Raw genomic sequence first — 22,913 nt, 5'->3', positions numbered from 1 at the left:
TGGGACTGTTGTTCTGTGTATCCTGGGGAGACCCTAGGCTCTACTTGGGGATCCCCATTTCTTCAACAGTGTCCTCAACACCAGCCTGCTTTTCTATTCTCCAGAGCACAGAAGGAGAACAGAACCCACAATCCAGAGGCCCCGTGAATGCCTGGCAACACGCAGGGCTCAGGGTACCTTCTGTTGTCCTTTAGAAATGACCGGAACACTATCGAAATGGCCTTCAAATGTGTCGGGAACATGAAGAAATCTCAGTCCCTGTGGTTCGATAACCCACACATCTACCTAGAGATGCAAGAGAAAATTACCCAAAGCATTAAAAGTCTTTAAAGTCTTTTTAAGCAAGAAGTAAGATTACAAATAAGTCCTCTGATGCTTTTCTCCTCCGCAGGTTTCCCGGGCACGACTCCACGATCTCTCCTGCAGGATCTGCAAGTTCCTGCGATGGGATTCATCTCACCACGGAGGCTTAACCCCCTTCTGTCGACTCAGAACTCTCCTTCTGCTGCCTCACTCCCCCAGGAGTCGACTCTCTTCCTCATTCTATTCGAGTCTTTTTATTTATAAGAGCATTTGCATTGTTAGGGAAAAAAAGAATTCCTTCTTTTTTTTCCCTCATTGTTAAATAGCACTGCATCTACTCTGTAGACCTGTCAAAAGTAGACCATTTCCCCCAAATCTTGGGTTGTTTTATTTCTTCTCTGTCTTCTTGCTTTGAACAGACCTCATCCAGGGAAATCCCCTTTGGTGATTCTTGACCAAACCACAGTCATAGCTGCCATTTTTTTCTTTTTTAAATTTAATTCTGTGATTTGTTTATATTTTTGTGTATTTATTCTGAAAAATTTGTATAAATTTAAGGAGTACAAATGCAGTTTGGTTACATGAATATATTGCACAGGGATGAAGCCCAGGCTTTTAGTGCAACTACTACCCAAGTAATGTACCTTGTACCCGTTGAGTAATTTCTCATCCCTCACCCCACTCCCACCCTCCCACACTTCTCCCAAGTCTCCCCACTCCCACCCTCCCACACTTCTCCCAAGTCTCCCCACTCCCACCCTCCCACACTTCTCCCAAGTCTCCCCACTCCCACCCTCCCACACTTCTCCCAAGTCTCCCCACTCCCACCCTCCCACACTTCTCCCAAGTCTCCCCACTCCCACCCTCCCACACTTCTCCCAAGTCTCCCCACTCCCACCCTCCCACACTTCTCCCAAGTCTCCCCACTCCCACCCTCCCACAATTCCGAATCTCCAATGTCTATCATTCCACACCCTATGTCCCCGTGTACACATTATTCAGCTCTCTCTTATAAGTGAGAACCTGTGGTATTTGATTTTCTGTTTCTGAGTTACTTAGCTGCTATTTTTTCTTTTCTTTTCTTTTCTTTTTTTTTTTTTTTTTTTGAGACAGGGTCTCATTTTGCCATCCAGCCTGGAGTGCAGTGGCATGATCATAGCTAACTGCAGCCTTGATTTTTTGGGCTCGAGTTATCCTCCTACCTCAGCCTCCCAAGTGGGTGGGACTACAGGGGAGCACCACCATGCCTGGCTAATTTATTTATTTATTTTCAGTAGAGGTGAGGTATCACTGTGCTGCCCAGGCTGTCACTCAGTTTTTATTAATATTGTTATTATCAACAGTCTCAGTGATTGTCTCCTCCTAGGCTTAGATGCAATCGCATCTAACCATTGCTTCAAATTATTTACCACGGGATTCATGGCATTGAGGAAGAGAATGTGGGTTACTGACACTCATCCATCATCAGTACTGGAAAAATGTCCAACAACACACTTAATTGTACAGAGCATCTTGGCCAAGCCACGTGCCCTGGATGGCGCTGCATTTGCCTGAAGGACGGGCATCTTTTTTCAATTCACGCAAAAGCACGGTATGTGCTAGGAGTGGCCCAGAAAAGAACTCAACAGCATAGACTCTGATAGTGAACTGATGCCAAACAGTGGGCATTATTGATCCCACGAGCAGCTTTTCAAATGGGAATTAAAGTTTCATCGTGATTAATTCATTCCCTTTCATCTCCCGTGTCTCCGGGCAATTCACAACCTGTCTGCTTCACTCTCCCATCTGCCGGGGGAGGGGCATGTTGGCCTCTGTGCTCTCTTAGGTTTCCTCTTGCCTAGCTCTGCCTCTTACACTAAACAGTTATAGGATGTCACAAAGATTTGAGCAAAGAAAAGAGCAGTTTAGTCTTTATAGCAAGAGATGAAGATGACAGCAGAGGTGAGTTCAGATGGATAGTAATGCAGTGGATGCCCGAGGCACTGCTCCCCTGCGGTGATGATGGCTGGGGTGGCAGGGAAGACAATTCACTTAAACTTCATCAAGCTCCTGTCATTGGCCACATATTACAGGAACAGGAAACCAAGTACTGCACATTCTCACTTCTAAGTAGGAGGTAAACATTGAGTACACATGGAGACAAAGAAAGGAACAGTTGACACCAGGGCCTACTCGAGGGTGAGGGAGGGAGGAGAGAAAGGATCGGAAAACTACCTATCAGGTACCATGCTCATTACCTGGGTGGTGAAATCATCTGTACAGCCAACCCCTGTGACATGGAATTTACCTGTGTAACAAACCTGCACATATGCCCCTGAACTTAAAAGTTAAAAAAAAAATAACTGAGAAACAAAAGTCTGTTACAGTACTCTTTGCATAGATGAGACAGCGAAGACTCAGGATAGCTGGTCCTTGAAGATTAGTGTCCTGGGTTGAATGGTGGCCTCCCCACTAAAGATGCGCCCAACCTCTGGAACCTGTGAATGTAGATTTTTCTGGAAAAAGAGTCCTTGCAGATGCAATTAAGGATCTTGAGTTGAGATCATCCTGTACTACCTGGTGGACCCCAAATCTAATAGGTGTTCTTGTGAGAGAAAGGCAGAGGGGCATTTAAGATGCTCGGAGGAGGAGAGGATGCGACCGTGGAAGAAGAGATTGGAGTGATCTGACTACAAGGCCACAAGTCAAGGAAGGCTGGCAGCTGCCAGACAGCAGGAGAAGCAAGGAACGGGCTCTCCCCTGGAGCCTCCAGAGAGAGAGAGCACAGCTCTGCAGACACCTTGACTTCAGACTTCCATGAGAGAATCAATTTCTGTTGTGTTAAGCTGTGGCGTTTGCTGTAACTTGTTATAGCAGACCTCAGAAACCACCATAATACGGCTGCTAAGGAGACCGAGAGCCGTAAGGAAGTGGTGTGGCTGACTCCAAACCCACCATCTTTTCAATACATCCCACTGTCTTGCAGAGTTGAGTGGCATCCAACACCACAAGTGCTAGTGACAAGCAGAAAGTATAAATCAGGGTCAGGGACTATAAAAGGATGGTGTCACTGCCCACCCTACATATCCAGGCTTACCTCTAAGTGTTTGGCCAGCCGTCCAGGTTGCAGATAGATCCTGTGCTCATAGGAGCCCAGCTTCCTCCACTTCACCTCCTGGTAGTGAAGTTCGAACTGCACCTTTGCTCCTGGGAGGACATTTACTTCCGTTCTGAAGTTTTCCATATCAAGAGCGCTGCTCCTAAAGGTGAAAGCCCCCAACAAAAGTCAACAGATACATGATTGAGCGGCAAGACCCAGAATCTAGGCAGAGGGCATGTAGAATTTCCTGGACCGTCTGTTCTGCTCAGTAGTTCATGAAAGTGAACAGTAGGTACACTAGAGATAAGTGTAGCTTCTAGATCAGTTGAATCCCAACAAGAGCTTCAGTCTCCTCTCCTACCCGATCTCCAGCTCCCAGAGCTTCTTACTGACTTGAGTGTTGTCTGCAAAAAACTACCAGGGATTGGCCCCTATCCTGGGCCAGGAATTTGACATCTATCATTGCTGATATAGCAGCTCTGCAATATGGAGATCATTACCCTGACTTTTCAGATGATAAAAAAATTAGGTTTGGGCTGGGTGTGGTGGTTCATGCCTGTAATCCCAGCACTTTGGGAGGCCGAGGCGGGCGGATCACGAGGTCAGGAGTTCGAGACCAGCCTGGCCAACATGGTGAAACCCCGTCTCTACTAAAAATACAAAAATTAGCTGGACATGGTGGTGTATGCCTGTAATCCCAGCTACTCAGGAGGCTGAGGCAGGAGAACTGCTTGAACCAGGACCCAGGAGGCGGAGGTTGCGTTGAGCTGAGATCACGCCATTGCACTCCAGTCTGGGTAACAAGAATGAAACTCTGTCTCAAAAAAAAAAAAAAAAAAATAGGCTTGTAGAGGACCTGCTGAAGACCCCATGGCCAGTCCACTGTGGGACCAGGACTCACACCCAAGGTTGGGTGGTTCAAAGATAACACTCTTCCCATACTGCATTTGAGGCTCACTATAGGAGTTCTTAATATTTCTGAAGGTCTTCAGAAAGAAAAACTTTATTATTGCTCAAATTGAGTATGTTTCTCTTTTTTTTTTTTTTTTTTTGAGCTGGAGTCTCGCTCTGCTGCCCAGGCTGTAGTGCAGTGGTGTGATCTCAGCTCACTGCAACCTCCACCTCCAGGGTTCAAGCTATTCTCCTACCTCAGCATCCCAAGTAGCTGGGACTACAGGCATGTGCCACCATGCCCAGCTAATTTTCGTATTTTTAGTGGAGTCGGGATTTCGCCATGTTGACCAGGCTGGTCTCAAACTCCTGACCTCAGATGATCCACCCGCCTCCACTTCTGAAAGTGCTGGGATTATAGTCTGAGCCACTGCACCTGGCCTGAGTATGTTTTTCTATCATAAGGCCTTATTTTAGTCACATACATACTGAGTTCAATGTGATCATTGATCTTGAGGTGTTTATGATTTAAAGAGAAAACAGCAGAATTATCAATGCTGGTGATTCCAGCGTTAGGATAAACAGGGAATGATTTTTTAAATGAAATAAGTAAATACACTGGGCACAGAGGCTCATGCCTGTAATCCTAGCACTTTGGGAGGCTGAGGTGTGTGGGTCACTTGAGGTCAGGAGTTAACAGCCTGGCCAACATGGTGAAATCCTGTCTCTACTAAAAACGCAAAAATTAGCCGGGTGTGGTGGTGAGTGCCTGTAATCCTAGCTACTCAGGAGGCTGAGAGGGGAGAATTGCTTAGACCTGGGAGGTGGAGGTTGCAGTAAGCCCTGTCTCTCCTAAAAATACAAAAATTAGCCGGGCGTGGTGGTGGGTGCCTATAATCCCAGCTGCTCGGGAGGCTGAGGCAGGAAAATTGCTTAGACCTGGGAGGTGGAGGTTGTAGCGAGCCCTGTCTCTCCTAAAAATACAAAAATTAGCCAGGTGTGGTGGTGGGTGCCTATAATCCCAGCTGCTCGGGAGGCTGAGGCAGGAAAATTGCTTAGACCTGGGAGGTGGAGGTTGCAGTGAGCGAGATCACGCCACTGCACTTCACTCTATCCAGGGTGATAGAGTGAAATTTCATTTCAAAAAAAAAGAGGAAAAAAAGAAAAGAAATAAATAAGTAAGCAAGGTGAGATGTTGCATAATCAGCCTAATGGATTAGGGAGTTGTTGTGGACAGTTAGCTTGCGATATTAAATAATTGAAGAAAAAGATGAGCGTGATCTCGTGCAAAGCTTTGAGACAGAGCCTGCAGTGAGAGACCGTGTTTACCCGAGGGTGCACTAGGATGGGAGCTCTGCATTCCCTGCTGTATCTCCAGTGCCCAGAAGAGTTTCTGGTGGAAGTAAGTATTTGTGTGATGGATAAACAAATAAATGAATGGGTGATGTGGTTAAAATGATGGACAAAGATGGCAAAATGATTCTTTTTTTTTTTTTTTTTGAGAAGGAATCTTGCTCTGTCACCAGGCTGGAATGCAGTGGCACAATGTCGACTCACTGCAACCTCCAACTCCCTGGTTCAAGCAATTCCCCTGCCTCAGCCTCCTGAGTAGCTGGGATTACAGGCACACGCCACCACGCCCAGCTAATTTATGTAATTTTAGTAGAGACGGGGTTTCACCATGTTGGCCAGGATGGTCTCGGTCTCCTGACCTCATGATCTGCCTGCCTCGACCTCCTAAAGTGCTGGGATTACAGGCGTGAGCCACCGCGCCTGGCTGGCAAAATGATTCTTAAAGATAAAAGAACTGATTCACCTGCAGCAAGGCTAGAGGCATTTCCTCTGCTTGGAGCTTCTTCTCTCCATTCTCTACCTGGCTGAATTTTACTACAGTTGGTGCTCTGTATCCTCTGGGGTTTGGTTCCAGGATTCCCCAAGTATACCAAAATCCGGCGATGCCCAAGTCACTGTTATAAAACAGTATGGTGCAGTGGACCCTCCGTATCCACAGGTCTCATCCACAGTTGGTTGAATCTGAGAATGTGAAACCCATGAATACGAAGGCCAACTGTAATCTACTTGGGCTCAGCTGACACATCAGTCCTCTGTGGGGATTTCCTGGACCCCCAGACAGGAGTTCCCCCAAAACGGAACTCCCATAGTGTTTTTTGTGTACCCTCTCTTCCGTATTAGCCCTTGCCCACTACAGATATTGTTGTCACAGGTTCCTTGTCTGTGTCCTGCGTGAGACTGACGGTGTCTGCTTTTGTGTTGCTGCTGCCTCTGACAGAACTGGTACAGAGCTTGCATTTGATGCATTTTTGTTGAATGAACAAATGCATGAATGAAAGGAAAAGAACTTCAACTACAGGTGAGTTTGGGGATGTAGGAGAAGAGGAGAGGAGGAAAGAAACACGGCAGCATTTGGCCTAATAGTGAGCGTGGGCCAGGCACAGTGGCTCACGCCTGTAATCCCAGCAGTTTGGGAGGCCGAGGCGGGCGGATCACGAGGTCAGGAGATCGAGACCATCCTGGCCAACACGGTGAAACCCCGTCTCTACTAAAAAATACAAAAAATTAGCCGGGCATGGTGATGGGTGCCTGTAGTCCCAGCTACTCGGGAGGCTTAGGCAGGAGAATGGCGTGAACCCGGGGGGCGGAGCTTGCAGTGAGCCGAGATCGCACCACTGCACTCCAGCCTGGGCGACAGAGCGAGATTCCGTCTCAAAAAAAAAAAAAAAAAAAATAGTGAGTGTGCAGTGCAAGGAGTGAGAAGGTGAAAATCCCTTTGAAGATTTTTTCCCTTTGAAGAGAAGCTACTTTTTGAGGGTGGCTTGGCATTCCCAGGTCTTACTTAGATTATAAGGGGAAAAAATAAACAAAACCTAAGTGAAGTAACTGATGCTTTAAAAGACCCTATCGCAGCCCAGCGTGGTGGTTTCAGCCTGTAATCCCAGTACTTTGGGAGGCCGACATGGGAGGATTGCTTGAGGCCAGCCTAGACAACAAAGCAAGGCCTTATCTCTACAAAAACTAAAAAAATTCGTCAGGCATGGTGGTGCACCCTAAGTCCCAGCTACTTGGGACGCTGAGGCATTCCCGCTTGGGGCCAGGAGTTCGAGGTTGTAGTGAGCCGTGATCACACCACTGCATTCCAGCCTGGGCAAAAAATTAAGACCTCATCTCAAAAAACAACAACAAAAACAACAATAAAAAAAAAAAACCCTTATCCCTACAAGTAGGCAGAATAAATCATTAAGGCAAATTTCAAACTTTTCCTTCTGCATATATGTTAAGTTTCATAACCAGATCACAAGATCACCAATATTTCTGTAGTTTCTCTCTTCGCTCTTTAGAAAAAGCAGTGTTTGTTTACAGAACATCCATCTACCTGCAAGACAGTGATGTAAGCACAACCAGCGTGGGATCACCCAAAACCCATTGGTTGAAGAGGGACCTTTAGGCGAATAGAAACTGCAGTGCCTAATTCTAACATCCGGCTCCGAGGAGGTTGCCATTGGCTCAGGTGCTGTGCCTTTCCAGAGGCTGCTTTGCTGCTGTGGGAAGGAAGTAGGAGAGGAAACCGCCATTGAGAGGCAAGGGCAAGCCTTGCTCACTCAGGCCTTACCTCACCAAGCCAGCCGTCTTGCCTTTTGCTCTGGCCTGTGCGTAAAGAGCTCGGCCCACAGTTTTCTCCTTAATAGAGCTCCTAAATGTCTTGCCGTCCACAGTCCTAGAAAATGACAGAAGGCAACAAGTTGGTCAGAATAGCAATCTTTTTTTTTTTTTTTTTTCCTCGAGATGGAGTCGTGCTCTGTCACCCAGGCTGGAGTGCAATGGTGCGATCTCAGTTCACTGCAACCTCCACCTCCTGGGTTCAAGCAATTCTGCTGCTTCAGCCCCCTGAGTAGCTGGGATTATAGGCGTCCGCCAACAGGCCAGGCTAATTTTTTGTATTTTCTAGTAGAGATTGGGTTTCACCATGTTGGCCAGGATGGTCTCGATCTCCTGACCTCATGATCCACCTGGCTCGGCCTCCCAAAGTGTTGGGATTACAGGTGTGAGCCACCGCACCCGGCCCAGAATAGTAATCTTAGCAAAACAAACAAGAGCAAGCAAACAACCCAACAAGGCTAATTTAATGAATGAGGGCAATCATTTTGTGTCTATAAGAAATAAGAAGGGAGGCATTCAAATAATTTATGGACAGGACTTCCTTTATTGATTGGATAATGTGGCTTGAGAGAGGTTTGGTAGGCTCCCATCCTAAAACCTTTCCCTCATGTACTGTTGTTTGTTTATAGATTTTTCCTCATCTTTGAATTTCATCCTTTAGATTAAGGATGGTTCTCTTTGGGTATCCCCTTTGAACGACAAATGTGATTGGGAGAGGTGACTGATAAATTCCGAATTATCTCGTTCATCGGGTCATTCTGCAAGCTAAGAATTTGGCATCGCTGTGGGGTATGCAATGGACCGAATGTTTATGTTCCCTGCAAATGTGTACGTTGAACCTTACTTCCTAGGATGATGACATTACGAGGTGGGGCCTTGGAGAGGGCTCTCTCCTCATGAATAGCATTTAGTGCTGTCATAAAAAACAGACTTCGAAGAGCTCTCTCATCTCTTTCCATCTTGACTGAACCAGGAAATGGGCCCTCACCAGACACGAAATCTTTGGGCACCTTGATCTCGGACTTCCCAGCCTTCAGAACTATGAATTTTAAATTTCTGTTGTTTATAAGCTACCCATTTTATGGTACTTAGTCATAGCAGCCAGAGCCGATGAAGACAGAATATTATGCTCCTCTGCAAGGGTGGAAAAGAATAAAGAAAAAGGGGGAATGTGCTGGTGGGTCCCCTGCCAAGGTGGTGTTTATCTGGAAACCATCTCCCTTGGGGACCTCTGTCTTCTATTTGCATCTCATCTCTATCCACCTTACCTTTAGCTGGCTAGCACCTAATCCTTACCAAGTAATGGTTGGTCAGAGTGGTAGAATCCAGAATTTTGGAAGTACATGGGAACTTCCAGTACTCAAATGGGCAGTGTCTTTCCCAAGGAGCAATTTAGAAATGTGTGAAGTTTGGGTTGTTGAGATGACTTGAAAGTGCTGCTGGCATTTGTGGGAGGACACCAAGAATGTTAGTCATCCTGCAATATGAGGGACAGCTCCACTGAAGAATTTTCCTGCCCCAAATGCCAACAGCACGTGTGTTGAGGCACACTTCTGGGTTTGCCCCTTTAGATGAGAGACATCAGACCCCAGGAGACAGGTGACTCTTGCCAAGGTCACACTGCTGGTCAAGGCCATCGTGCTTCTATCGAATCAGAACTAAGTCTCAAAGGCCAAGGAGTCTTTAGGACAAAGGAAATCATCTCCCATAGAATATTCAGGATCTTGATAAAAAGGGAAAAGGGATATTTTGGCTAGTACGTAGGTCTACACAGCTCATTTTAAGTTGGGATAATTAAGCAGGTATCTTCTCTGGTCTTATAGATTCAGCCCAGAGCAGAGGGAGATAAAAGTAAATGCATGTTTCACGATTCTGTCCTTTGTACTTCAAATCGTCTATGTAATGAGATAGTAAAGAAAGAACAGAATGAAGGACGGAATAGTATGCAGCCATAAAAAGGAATAAGATCATGTCCTTTGCAGGGACATGGATCAAGCTGGAAGCCATCTTCCTCAGCAAACTAACACAGGAACAGAAAATCAAACACTGTATGCTCTCACTCATAAGTGGGAGTTGAACAATGAGAACACATGGACACAGGGAGGGGAATATTACACACCGTGGCCTGTCGGGCGGTAGAGGGCAAGGGGAGGGAGAGCATTAGGACGAATAGCTAACGCATGCGGGGCTTAAAACCTAGATGATGGGATGATAGGTGCAGCAAACCACCATGGCACATGTGTACCCATGTAACAAACCTATACATTCTGCACACGTATCCCAGAACTTAAAGTAAAAAAGAAAAAAAAAAAGAAAGAAAAAGAAAAAAAAAAGAAGGAAAACAGAAATAAGAGATCTTTAGAGTAAATTCTGATTATGTGGTTTAAAAATAGGAATTTATTAAAATAGTTTTCAATGTCATTTCTAGACATGGGGTCATATAATACCACTACAGAAAAGCCTTTCCTTCTCCCTTTGCTTTTTAGAAAAGGCAGACAAAAAAAGTGATACATTTTAAAGCCGATTCAAAGGATACCAATTAAAGTGACACAATGCCTTTTTCTGCCTACTTGGTAAGAGTTCACATGACTGCCACTTTCAGCAGCCAAAGTACATGGTGGTTGAACCCTTTACTATTTATCCACAATGATCACTGATTACCTTGGTGTATGAAAGACAAAAGTGGATGAGAAGTAATTCAACCTAATGTCTTCATAAAAAAAAAATAGCCAGACTTTATGCACAGTCCTTTGCTGTGTTCTTGGCAACTTAAGAGGGACATTGACCACCTGGAACATACTCTGGGGTGGCCACCTTGATATTTGGACATAGAAATCATTCCAGTCACTTAGAGGAGCAGAGAATATTGAACTTTGATACACGAAGGCTCCAAGTGGGTAAGATAACTGGTATTAACTGTTTGGAAAGTATTGGAGTAGTTTAACCTTCTTTTATTATGAAAAATTTCAAACACACAGAAAATAGAGGGAATAATATGAGATGTCCATGAAACCATCACTGAGCTACACCATTATGAATACTCAGCCAATCTTAATTTGTCTGTACTCTCATGCTTTCCACCTCAGTTGTTAAGAAGCCAAGTTCAAGGCCAGGCACGGTGGCTCACGCCTGTAATCCCAACACCTCGGGAGGCCGAGGCGGGCAGATCACGAGGTCAAGAGATCGAGACCATCCTGGCTAACACAGTGAAACTCCGTCTCTACTAAAAATACGAAAATTAGCCAGGCATGGTGGCGGGTGCCTGTAGTCCCACCTACTCGGGAGGCTGAGGCAGGAGAATGGCGTGAACCCGGGAGGCGGAGCTTGCAGTGAGCCGAGATCACGCCACTGCACTCCGGCCTGGGCGACAGAGCGAGACTCCATCTCAAAAAAAAAAGAAGCCAAGCTCAGATGGCACATCATTTCATCTATGAACACTTCAATATGTATTTTGTAGAGAGCTTTTTAAAAATTCTATGTGATTATCACTACAGTCATTGGGTAGAAAGTGGAAAATACTTGAAGTATAAGAAAGGACTCTTGACAGAGCTGTCAACCACTGAGTTGATTGCCTTGGGAAAAGTGAGTTTATCATTAAGGAAATCATCACACACTTGTCAGCGGTGTTAAAGAGGAGGTCAAGCACTGGATAAGTAATTGGATTTAATCTGTGGTTCTCAACTTGTTTTTTTTTTCCCATAGAGAAACATATGGCAGATGGCATTGACCTGCTGTGCACACGCTCTTATGTGGTTTCCTATAAGCCAGGGCAACCCAGTATATTTTTCTCCTCCCTAGAAAGTATATTAAAATGCAAGTAAGTAAGAGATTGTTACCATAGAGATAGCCTTAAGTTTGCTTTAGCTTATTAGAAACAAAAAGCAAATAATTCACAAGTTCTAATGCTTTGAAGAGGAGCAAATTATTGGGACCAACCTCACAATGACCCTTGACATCCAGCCGGTCCTCTGGGACAGTTGACCACTAAAGTCCATTCTAACTATGAGGGGTTTTGATTCTGTGAGTACAGCACCTACAATTTCTGGCTCTACACAGAAGTTACTCACATGGAGAAGTTGGAAATGAATGCTCCTTTGGGGATCTGAACATCAAACACGACATTCTGAGGCTGCGGGGAATTGTTCACCACTTTGCTCTGGATCATGGTGGTGGCCATCCGAGAAGTAATAGTAGACTGGACTTTATAGCTATAAAGAGTTACTTGATCAACCTCTTCCTGAAATTGGCAAGAAAGCATAACTGTACTAATAGAAAAATCACACAGAACTTCATCAAATGTAGTGCATTTGATGTTAACAACACTACATTTTACTTGTTTTACTAGCAGAACAATTCCAGGGCCTTGGTAAGGACAGAATTCATGTATGGTTAACCATTCTCTTAACTTCTTGGAACCCCCAATGAGCAGAAGTCTGCCTTGGTTTCAAGATACTTTGAGCTAAAAGGCATTTTTCAGCCCTATGAGTCTATAAATAATGATTTTTCAAAAATTAGAATACAAGTAGAAAACGGTGTGGGAAGCCAGATTGGATTGAGGAAGTCCAGGTAATAACTCCAAATGCAAGACCATCAGCTGGGGAAAGGATACTGGATTGCGAGGTTGAAAGAGGAACCTGGTTGTATCTTTAGTAGGGGTCAGACAGGGGTGCTGTGGGGTGGAAACACACATATGGCCTCCAGCAACACCCCCTTACAGCTCTCTACCTTCTTTAATCTCCTCTATTACAATTTCATCTGCAGTCCTTTTCTCCTCCCCCAAGTCAAAACAAGCTGGGAGAACAGTGACGGGTGTAAGCAAGAGACATTGATCTTGGACAGGGCATTCTGATGCAAGTATTGGTCCAACACTCTGGACCTCCTTACCCGATCACTACTGATTTAAAGCAGCTCCTGTGTGAAGAATCGCATATGTAAGTGTGCTCAAAGGCAAGGTCCTAGAAACCCACACCTTTCAGGAGGTGACTGAGAGCTGCAAGCTCCTTCAGGTCTATGGACAACTATGAGACCCATTAGATTTTGCTTTTTTCTCCAAAAGAATTTACTTATCTCAATACCAGGTCTCATTCCCCAAACTTTGTAGTCCAACATTAAACCTTTCGACTAATTAACCATGCAACTCACCTCAAGCTAAAATAAAATCCAGGCTAATCTATGTGTCCTTCCTCCCCCTGAAGTGTGCACTTCTGGCAGTTTCTGCCAATTCAGGGCAGGAAGCACAACATAAGCCACTTGTCCTCAGGCTGTTTTCTTGCCACAGGATGGTCTACTCTGAACATCTCAGGGAACTGGGCCGTTTTGTGTTTAAAAGTTCCTTCCCACGGGCACTCTTTTATTTTCCAAAGCTGTCAGGTGTCATACTTTAAATCAAAATGGTGCTGGAAGCAATGGCTCATGCCTGTAATCCCAGCACTTTGGGAGGCTGAGGGAGGTGGATCACCCGAGGTCAGGAGTTCGAGACCAGCCTGGCCAACATGGTGAAACCCCGTCTCTACTAAAAACACAAAAATTAGCTGGGCGAGGAGTCATATGCCTGTAATCCCAGCTACTCGAGAGGCTGAGGCAGAGAATCTCTTGAACCCAGGGGGCAGAGGTTGCAGTGAGCTGAGATCACGCCATTGCACTCCAGCCTGGGCAACAAAAGCGGAACTCTGTCTCAAAAAAATAAAAATAAAAATGAAAACGTAAAAATAAATACATAAATCAAAAAGGTTGAGTAGGAATAAATACATAAATTTATACAGTGGGAAGGAATCTATGATATATGGCAAAACTCAAGAAAATCAAGAGAAGGGCCCCTTCAGCCCTTGGTGGCCTCTCTCCTGTCTGTAAAGACTGCACCCTTCAATGCTGAATTTTAGAAACACTTGCAAACAGTTGGGCAAGGCAGTATTTCGAAAGTCAGGTAAATACTCGGTGGTGATGAAAAAAGAGACACCCAGATTGATTTCCTGGTAATTATTAACAGGAAAATCATTCAATCTGTAACAACATCAAGTCAACTTACCATCATTTCTTCCGATTCTCCTGGAAGGCTTCTCTGTGAAAGGAAGTTAGACAATCATTCTTCAACTGTATGTCACTTATTACCTTGAGAGCCAAAACCGTTTTCTCAGTCAAAGAAGAAATTTTATTTTTCTTCAATACTGAGCTGTTATTCATTCACTGGAGTTGAGACATAAATATTGAACATTCTTGAAAACTATTTTCCCACTGGTGAGTTTCTCAATAAGTTTCTCAACCAGTTTTGGTGGCGTGCATGTCATTCTTGGATATAATGCTAGAACAAGTAATTTTTAAATAAAAATATTCAACCAAATGCATCCTGGGTAGCGTATATCCCCTTGATGCTATTTGCTCTATTTTTTACTCAGTTGAATGGAGACTTTGATCCTCCATTCGGCCATGAGGCTGTGGGCATGCTGTTCCCACTGCTTGCAGTGCCCCTGCTAGGTTCCTTAACCCCCATATGGAGAACTCCTACTCACCCTTCAGATCTCAGCTCCAGCAGAATTCCTCCAGTGAAAATCTCTTAACGCCCCAAGACTAGGTCGGTTTCCTTTACTAAGTGTTTTCGCAGCAGCATATTCCTTCCTGCAGGGTGCTCACCTTGTTTCATAATGATTCATTGTATTTGAGGGATTATTTGACTAAAGTCTGTCTCTTCCTTTAAACTAAGCTACATAAAAGCAGGGATTTTCATGTATTTCATCCACAGTGTAACCACTGAGGCAAACACAGTGACTGGCACATAGAAAACTCTATGCTTTTAACCACCATGCTAGGAGATCATCCATATACTTGACTGTCCTGAGGAAATGAACAAAGGCGATTCCCTTGCCTTTGAAAGTGAATGGCTTAAGGGTGGTGGGTGAACATGTAATGTTTGGTGAGCTGTTAATAATAGATCCAAGAAGTCGGGTGTTGGATATAAGCTCAGCTTGCCTGATTCGGGGTGAACTGGGGTTCTGTGCTGTGTGACATGGTAAGGTCAATGGTTGACCTCTTCTTGTAGACTTCTTGAATGCAATGCTCAGTGACCAATTTTTCTCTCTTGTGGCTAAATAAATTGTGACATGAAGTCTTGCTTATTGGATTTTAATATTATTAGTCTACAAAAAAAAAAACCCTGGATTTTCAGAAAGTAAAAAATTCACACCCATACAAAATAAGACATTGATCAGCTTAGGGTTGCTGCTTCCGTAAATACCTCCTCTCTCAGCATGTGGGCTCCGTGGGGAAGAAGCCAAGCCCTTCCTGGTGTTCTGGAAAACTCACCCCCTTAATTAGAGGGTTTTGTCTATACTGCTGCTGGTGGCTGCCAGGATTGCAACTTCCAATGTGGCCAATTCTCCTTCTCAGGTGCCCTCAGAGTGACCAGAGGAAGGAGATTGTGAGGCTGCAAGGGGGAGTGTCTGTCATCGCTAAAATAAGAAAAGTCTTCCTAACAGGAAATCCTTCCGGTAAGGCAGGAAATTATTTCGGAATCTTAAGTTTTGAAGAAAACACATAGCCATGTATTCTTTTTTTTTTTTTTTTTTAATGGAGTGGGGACAGCGTCTCCCTCTGTTGCCCAGGCTGGTGCAATCATAGCTCACTGCAGCCTTGAACTCTTGGGTTCAAGTGATCCTCCATCTCAGCTTCTCAAATAGCTGGGATTACAGGTGCATGCCAGCTAATATATATATTAGCTGGGTGGCAGAGGTAGAGCCTCACTATGTTACCCAGGCTGATCTGGAACTCCTGGCCTCAAGTGATCCTCCCTCCTTGGCCTCTGAAAATGCTGTGATTATAAGTGGGGGCCACTGTGCCGAGTCGTGTATCCTTTAAGGGACTAAATTGAGCATTATGGTGTGAAGGCTGCTGAGCAGTTGTGTGAGTTTCTCTTTTTATTTCACCTGGGTGATCTCTTCCACCAAGGTGTAAGAAGTCTGGACTCTTCTATGCTAAAAAACAAACTCTTAAGAAAATCTAGCAGAAGGCATCTTAACACTTGTCTTCTTCTGCCATAATCTCTTTCACTTTTTTCCCCCTTTTGGGAGTAAAGCTCACTATACCTGATATCTCCGGTTCTCTGCCACCAATCGAAATTTTCCTGGGGCCAGTTCCACAGGATCTTCATAGTCTACAAACTTAAAAAAAAATTAGGATTTTAACTTATTTTTTAAATTATACTGTAAGTTCTGGGGTACATGTGCACAACGTGCAGATTTGTTACATAGGTATACATGTGCCATGTTGGTTTGCTACACCCATTAACTCATCATTTACGTCAGGTATTTCTCCTAATGCTATCCCTCCCCTAGCCCCCCACCCCCTGACAGGCCCCAGTGTGTGATGTTCCCCTTCCTGTGTCCATGTGTTCTCGTTTTTCGACTCCCACTTATGCGTGAGAACATGCGGTGTTGGGTTTTCTCTTCTTGTGTTACTTTGCTGAGAATGATGATTTCCAAAAGATCTAGAGCCAAAGAGATAGCTGTTGGTATTCATTATTTTATATTCTTTCCTCTACCTCTGGGCAATCACAATTTTGTATAAAATGATTTCTTTAGTATATTTCTATTTGCTGGTTACGTCTCAGAGGTGTCCAAATGGAAGGTTACAACACCTTCGCATTTGTCGGACATGGGAATTCATTTTTGAGTTTGCCAGCAGGTGGTAAGACAGAGATCAAAACAACCCAGTGATTAGATGGGTGTCTGGGGAAGTATCTGGGTAGACCCTGGAGGCATTTTCAGTGTCTGACTGGACAGACATGAACCATACATCTCCCCAAGTTAAAAATGTAGGTATTTTCTAAAAGGAAATGCCAATTAGAAATGACTGAAAAAGCACAAACACATTTGGATGTCTTGGCTTCAATTTGAGATTTCCAACACACTCTGGTGGCTTTTAAGTGTTGGAAAATATGATAGTTTCAAAGCAGACAGGGTGATATTTTCCCTCTGTAAATATGCCGTCATATTCTCTGGCATTTTTGTAGGTAATCCACTCTGCAAGTATTATAAGCCTTTGCATTTGCTGGGATGTTCCCATAACATGCTTCGCTTTTCTGGCATAAAAATAGCTCTTGTATGACTTTCAGAAACAGACTTTCAGTCCAAGACTTTCCTTACATTGGAGATGGCTAAGGGACAAAAGTGGAGACCTGTACTCCGTGGGAATTATTCTTGTACTTTTCCGCCCTGCTTGCTATCTTCCGCTTTAATAGGAATACTTAAAGTGCTCTTATTACACATATCACTGTTCACTTAGGTATGAAAAACAGTGTGCTTTGATAATGACTTTTCTTATACTCTTAGTAAAAGAGTCTTATTATTTCTTCATCATCATAACAGCTAGTAATTATTAAGCACTTACTAGTCCAGGCACTCTGCTAGAAGAGTTTACACTGTGTCATTTAATTCTCAAAGCAAACCACTGGGTTAGGTCTATTCTTACCCCCATTTTTTTAGGTGAGGAGTGAGCAGCTCTGCTCCATAAATGCTACACTCTGATGCCTGCCCATTGATCTTGACTTAATTTTCATGCAAAACCTGTTAATGCTTTAAAAGGTAAATATACATTCCAGTAATTATAACAGTAAACACTTGCACTCAGATGAATTTTATCTTAAGTTTCCATTACACACAGAATAAGGCCATTGAATAGCGATTCCAATAGACGATTTACTGAGCTCATGAACAAGCCAACAGCAAGGAGTGATCTGGAAGTACTTACTTCAGAAAGTCCATTTATGGGGATTTCGAAGCCTGATACTTCAGAAAGAAAGAAGCAGATGAAAAAGCACGTGAGTCTTTTCATTTTGCTGGACAGTTTTGCCAAGCTCCCCAAAGCAGATGGTCTGGGGAGGATATCACTTCTTCCTACTGAACCAAGTTCAAAGGAACAGCAGAGGAGTACAGTTCGCTTTAAGAAAGAAGAAAAAAGAAGAAAAAAACTCTCTAACTTTGTTCAAAATTGGGACAAATATTTGTTCTGGAGCTCAAACTTGAGCTGTGTGGGTGGATCGAACACCCAGAGGTTATTCAAACAGCAAAGTCAGAAGCAGTTGCTTACTGTGAGGACAAGTCAGGGGCAGATGGATGTGCTTGAATGTGCTTGTGTGCTTTTATTTTATTTTTATTTTTTATTTCTTGGCTTTTGCTGATTTCTATTGATCTTAAAATCAGAGAGACCTAAAGATAATTGTCATCCTTTCTAAAGGACCAAGTGTGGAACTATTCCAAGAAACAAAATCCTTTGATCTAAATTAAAGCAGAAAAAATTTAGAAAAAGTGGGAGAAGACACAGAAGGGTTTTTCTGAGCAAAGAATTCATTGTGCGTGTTTTCCCCTATCTCTTTGATGACTGTCTACCTGTTACCTATAAAGACCCAGGCAAGTGGCTGTGCAGGATACTAGGGCAGATCTTCAGTGAGAATGCTTCGTGAATGTCTTTGATTAAGGTAACAGTGTCTGTCCTGCTGCCCCTATCAGCTGGGCTCAGGTCAGTGGCAAATCAATACTCCCCAGTCTCAGAATTGGAGTGCAGTGGTGAGATCAAAGCTCATTGCAGCCTCAACTTCCCCCGGCTCAAGCAATCTGCCCACCTCAGCCTCCAGAGTAGCTGGACTACAGGTGTGCACTACGCTGCCTGGCTATTTTTTGTAGAGATGGGATTTCATCATATTGCTCACCCTGGTCTTGAACACCTGGGCTCAAGCTATCTGCTCGCCTCAGCCTCCGAAACTGCTGGGATTCCAGATGTGAGCCCCCATGCCTGGCCTCCATCCTGGTCAGATTCTATTTTTCTTGCAACAAACAGGAAATGTAACTTCTTGGATGCAACACTGAAATAGGAAGCTCCAGCTGTGGGCAGAATTACAATACAAGGGAGGTTGTCTTATCCTCAGGACCAAGCACCCCAGGCCAACTTCTGGGATCCTGGACCTCCTTGCTACATTTAAAGCCCAATTCACAGGGCATGCAGCAGAGAGTTTTCTGCATTTTCCTCCCTAGTTTCCCCTCAGTCTTCGAAATTGCACAGCCGTGTGTCTGCTGGGGAAACATAACTTCTGAAATAATGGAAGGGAGAAAACACATTCTCCCCTCCCTTGCCTAGGTTGGACTAGTTGAGCACCCACTTTGGCCAATGAGTGCCTCAGTGGACCCCTCATGGAAAAATCCTGCCACAGCTTTGCATTCTCGACTGACATACTGTTTCTGGAGAATTAAGACCCAATGGCAGCTGGGCACGGTGGCTCACACTTGTAATCCCAGCACTTTGGGAGACTGAGGCGGGTGGATGACCTGAGGTCAGGAGTTTGAGACCAGCCTGGCCAACATAGTGCAACCCTGTCTCTACTAAAGATACAAAAATTAGCCAGGTGTGGTGGCATGCGCCTGTAATCCCAGCTACTTGGGAGGCTGAGGCACGAGAATTGCTTGAACTGGGGAGGCGGAGGTTAGAGTGAGCTGAGATCACGCCACTGCATTCCAACTGGGCAACAGGGCAAGACTTGGTCTCAAAAGAAAAAAATAAATAAATAATAAAAGACCCAATGGCATGTTCTCCCAAAAACAACAGTGACTTTCAATATCATACCTCCTTCCATTGATCATTTCCTTTCTGATTATTTTAATCTGATATTCAGAATTATCTCAGAATAAACCAAACCAAAAGCAGGCTGGACTTTTTTCCATGCTGATACCCTGTCTTCAGATCCCAAAGTCCTTTTTTTTTTTTTTTGAGAGGGAGCATCACTCTGTGGCTCAGACTCAAGTGCAATGGCATGATCTTGGCTTATTGCAACCTCCACCTCCCAGGTTCAAGCAATTCCCCTGCCTGAACCTCCCGAGTAGCTGGAATTACAGGCGTGCGCCACCACAACTAACTTTGTATTTTTTTTTTTTTAAGTAAAGATGGGGTTTCACCATATTGGTCAGGCTGGTCTTAAACTCCTGACCTCGAGAAATCCACCTGCCTCAGCCTCCCAAAGTGTTGGGATTATAGGCATGAGCCACTGTGCTCAGCCTGATCCCAAATTCTTGAAAACAAAACAAAACAAAACAGCATTTGCTCTCTCTCTCAATGTTCAGAAGCACGACAGCATAGGCTGTGTATTCAGGCTACTGGGTCTTGAACCTGAGACCCTTTCCCCTTGCACTCCCCACCCCACTGCCAACCCCTCCCATCATGCCTGGGCAGCTGTGACGTGGTGAATTGAACATATCCACTGATTTCTAGGATGGAAATCACTACCATAAATGCCACGAGAATATTCACTTTCACATATGTGAAAATCAGTAGGAAATCTACAAGAAAAAAAATCACAATATTTCATAATGTTTGAACAAAGAGATAACATTTAGTACTCATTGGGAACTCTGGGAAATATCAACAAACTTGAGATTCATCACTGAGTATAAGTCACTGTGGCTTAGTTGACAGTATAACAATAGCTGCCTCACATTTATAGCATTCAGCTCCAGCCCTATCATTGTGAAAGAGCATGTTTGTAAAAGTCCAAAGTCAAAGCTGGATGAATTCACCAGAAAAATAGCTATATTTGACCCTGACCTGCTTGTTTGGTGGGTCAGGTTGCACATAACATGGAGCAGGTCTGTTTTCTACACATAGTTGAGCTGTGATGCCTTCCTCTGATTGTGAAGACATTTTGTTACAGCTTCTTCAAGGATTGTCTGTTTGAATTTCCAAAGATGACATTTGATTACTCTGCTACATTCTTTTGTCCTCTGTAATGCAGAGGTGTGTTTTTTTTGGTTCTGTTTTTTTTTTTTTTTTTTTTTTAGATGGAGTCTCTCTCTGTTGCCCAGGCTGGAGTGCAGTGGTGCAATCTTGGCTCACTGCAAGCTCCGCCTCCCGGGTTCACGCCATTCTCCTGCCTCAGCTTCCCGAGCAGCTGGGACTACAGGTGCCCGCCACCACGCCTGGCTAATTTTTTGTATTTTTAGTAGAGACGGGGTTTCACCATGTTAGCCAGGATGGTTTCGATCTCCTGACCTTGTGGTCCACCCGCCTCAGCCTCCCAAAGTGCTGGGATTACAGGCTTGAGCCACCGCGCCCAGCCTGTTTTTGTTTTTTAATGGAGACAGGGTCTCACTCTATCACCCAGGCTGGAGTGCAGTGATGCAATCATGGCTTACTGCAGCCTCAACCTCCTGGGCTCAAGCAATCCTCCCATCTCAGCCTCCTGAGTAGCTGAAACTACAGGTGCACACCACCACACCCAGCTGATTTTTGTGTGAGTGTATATTTTGTAGATGTGAGGTTTCGCCATGTTGCCCAGGCTGGTCTTGAACTCCTGGACTCAAGTAATCCACCCATGTTGGCCTCCCAAAGTGTTGGGATTACATGTGAGCCACTGTGCCTGGCCAGGTGTGAGTTTATATCATTTGAGGCCAGAACATAAAGATGTTTCAAAAGAAAAATATTTGAAACTGAATAGCAGTATCACAAGCCAAAAATGGGAAGTTAGCATGGAACGGATTCTATCACTGGTTCTTAAGCCATGGAAACCTGGCTTTGCTGTCGAGCCATTTCAGTTCTTTCCTATTCTGTGTTCCTTACCTCTGAAGTTCAAATTCAAATCCATTGCCAGAGTACAGAAATCGAGAGTAGAGTAGACATGTGACCAGCCACGATAGGTCAATTCCAGTGTAGCAGCTTTTGCTGTTCCTCCCAGGGTGTCTGGGTGTTTTCTGGCGAGGAAGGGGTCTCATCTGGAAGTGGTCTCACGATCACACTAAGATCTGGTGCTGGTATTTCAGGTACAGGGTGGGAAGCACCTTCATATGAGTAATTGTGGCTCCCTCCAAGGTGTAAACGGGGCGAAGAGTGTGTTTGGATATCTGAGCCACCAGGGATGTTAGAGGTTATCTAGCTGGATCCTCTAATTTAAAAGATGATGAAAGTGAGGCTCAGAGTGGTTAAGTCATGTGGCCAAGAGAGGGGAAAAGATGTAGCAGAGTAATTGAATGTCATCTTTGGAAATTCAAATAGACAATCCTTGAAGAAGCTATAAGAAAATATCTTTACAATCAGAAGGAAGGTATCACAGCTCAAATACGTATAGAAAACAGACTTTCTCCACATTAAGTACCATGCCAGGCTGTGGCTAGAGAAGTGGAGTAGGGTCAAGATACAGGGCCGAGGTTGGCGGTGACGATGGGAAATGGACTGAACAGTGTGAGTCAGCAGTGTCGTCATCAACCCCTTCCCTGGCCTGCCTCTCTGACTAACGAGCTGGGTTCATGACTTTTGGCAAATCTCTGTATGCCTCAACGTCCTCATCTGAAAAATGGGAATAACAAATAATACTCACCTATGAGTATGTATGAAGGACTTAGAGCAGTTCCTGGAACACATTAGGTGCTAACTAAGTGCCAGTTACTAGTAGTAGTGTTAAAACAGGTCAGCACAGTGGCTCACACCTGTAATCCCAACACTTTGGGAGGTCAAGTCGGGAGGATCACTTGAGGCCAGGAATTTGAGACCTGGGCAATATAGCAAGACCTGGTCTCTACATATTTATTTTTATTTTTTTAGATGGAGGCTTGCTCTGTCGCCTAGGCTAGAGTGCAGTGGTGCCGTGTCAGCTCACTGCAGCCTCTGCCTCGTGGGTTCCAGTAATTCTCCTTGCCTCAGCCTCCCAAGTACCTGAGATTACAGGTGCACTCTGCCATGCCCAACTAATTTTTGTATTTTTAGTAGAGATGGGGTTTTGCCATGTTGGCCAGGCTGGTCTCGAACTCCTGACCTCAGGTGATCCACACGCCCCGGCCTCCCAAAGTGCTAGGATTACAGGCGTCAGCCACCACGCCCGGCCTGAAGTCATTTAAATGAATTGTTTCCCAGACTAATTACACGGCAGGGCATAGAAAAAGTTCTGAATTGAAAATGCTTGTAAATGATGACTATTAGATTACTTCAGTTTTCAAAAAGG

General features: G+C 44.5%; 1 protein-coding gene across 1 annotated transcript in view; it reads right to left on the bottom strand.

Moving 5' to 3' along the window:
- ITIH2 (inter-alpha-trypsin inhibitor heavy chain 2) overlaps positions 1–17,890 on the bottom strand; it is a 48,939-nt gene extending 31,049 nt beyond the window's left edge. Inside the window, exons 1-7 of the mRNA XM_019035440.4 lie at positions 17,687–17,890; positions 16,024–16,098; positions 13,974–14,006; positions 12,016–12,185; positions 7,902–8,006; positions 3,380–3,542; positions 178–285 (exon numbers count right to left, since the gene is read on the bottom strand). Of these exons, the coding sequence (XP_018890985.3) occupies positions 178–285; positions 3,380–3,542; positions 7,902–8,006; positions 12,016–12,185; positions 13,974–14,006; positions 16,024–16,098; positions 17,687–17,770 (738 nt within the window). The 5' untranslated portion in view covers positions 17,771–17,890. The remainder of the gene's footprint in view (positions 1–177; positions 286–3,379; positions 3,543–7,901; positions 8,007–12,015; positions 12,186–13,973; positions 14,007–16,023; positions 16,099–17,686) is intronic.
- Positions 17,891–22,913: the final 5,023 nt, after the last annotated feature.

Source organism: Gorilla gorilla, chromosome 8 (genome assembly GCF_029281585.2).
Source record: "Gorilla gorilla gorilla isolate KB3781 chromosome 8, NHGRI_mGorGor1-v2.1_pri, whole genome shotgun sequence".
NCBI classification, from domain to species: Eukaryota; Metazoa; Chordata; class Mammalia; order Primates; family Hominidae; genus Gorilla; species Gorilla gorilla.
The sequence above is the reverse complement of the archived record's forward strand: the minus strand, read 5'-3'. Positions and strand labels throughout refer to the sequence as shown.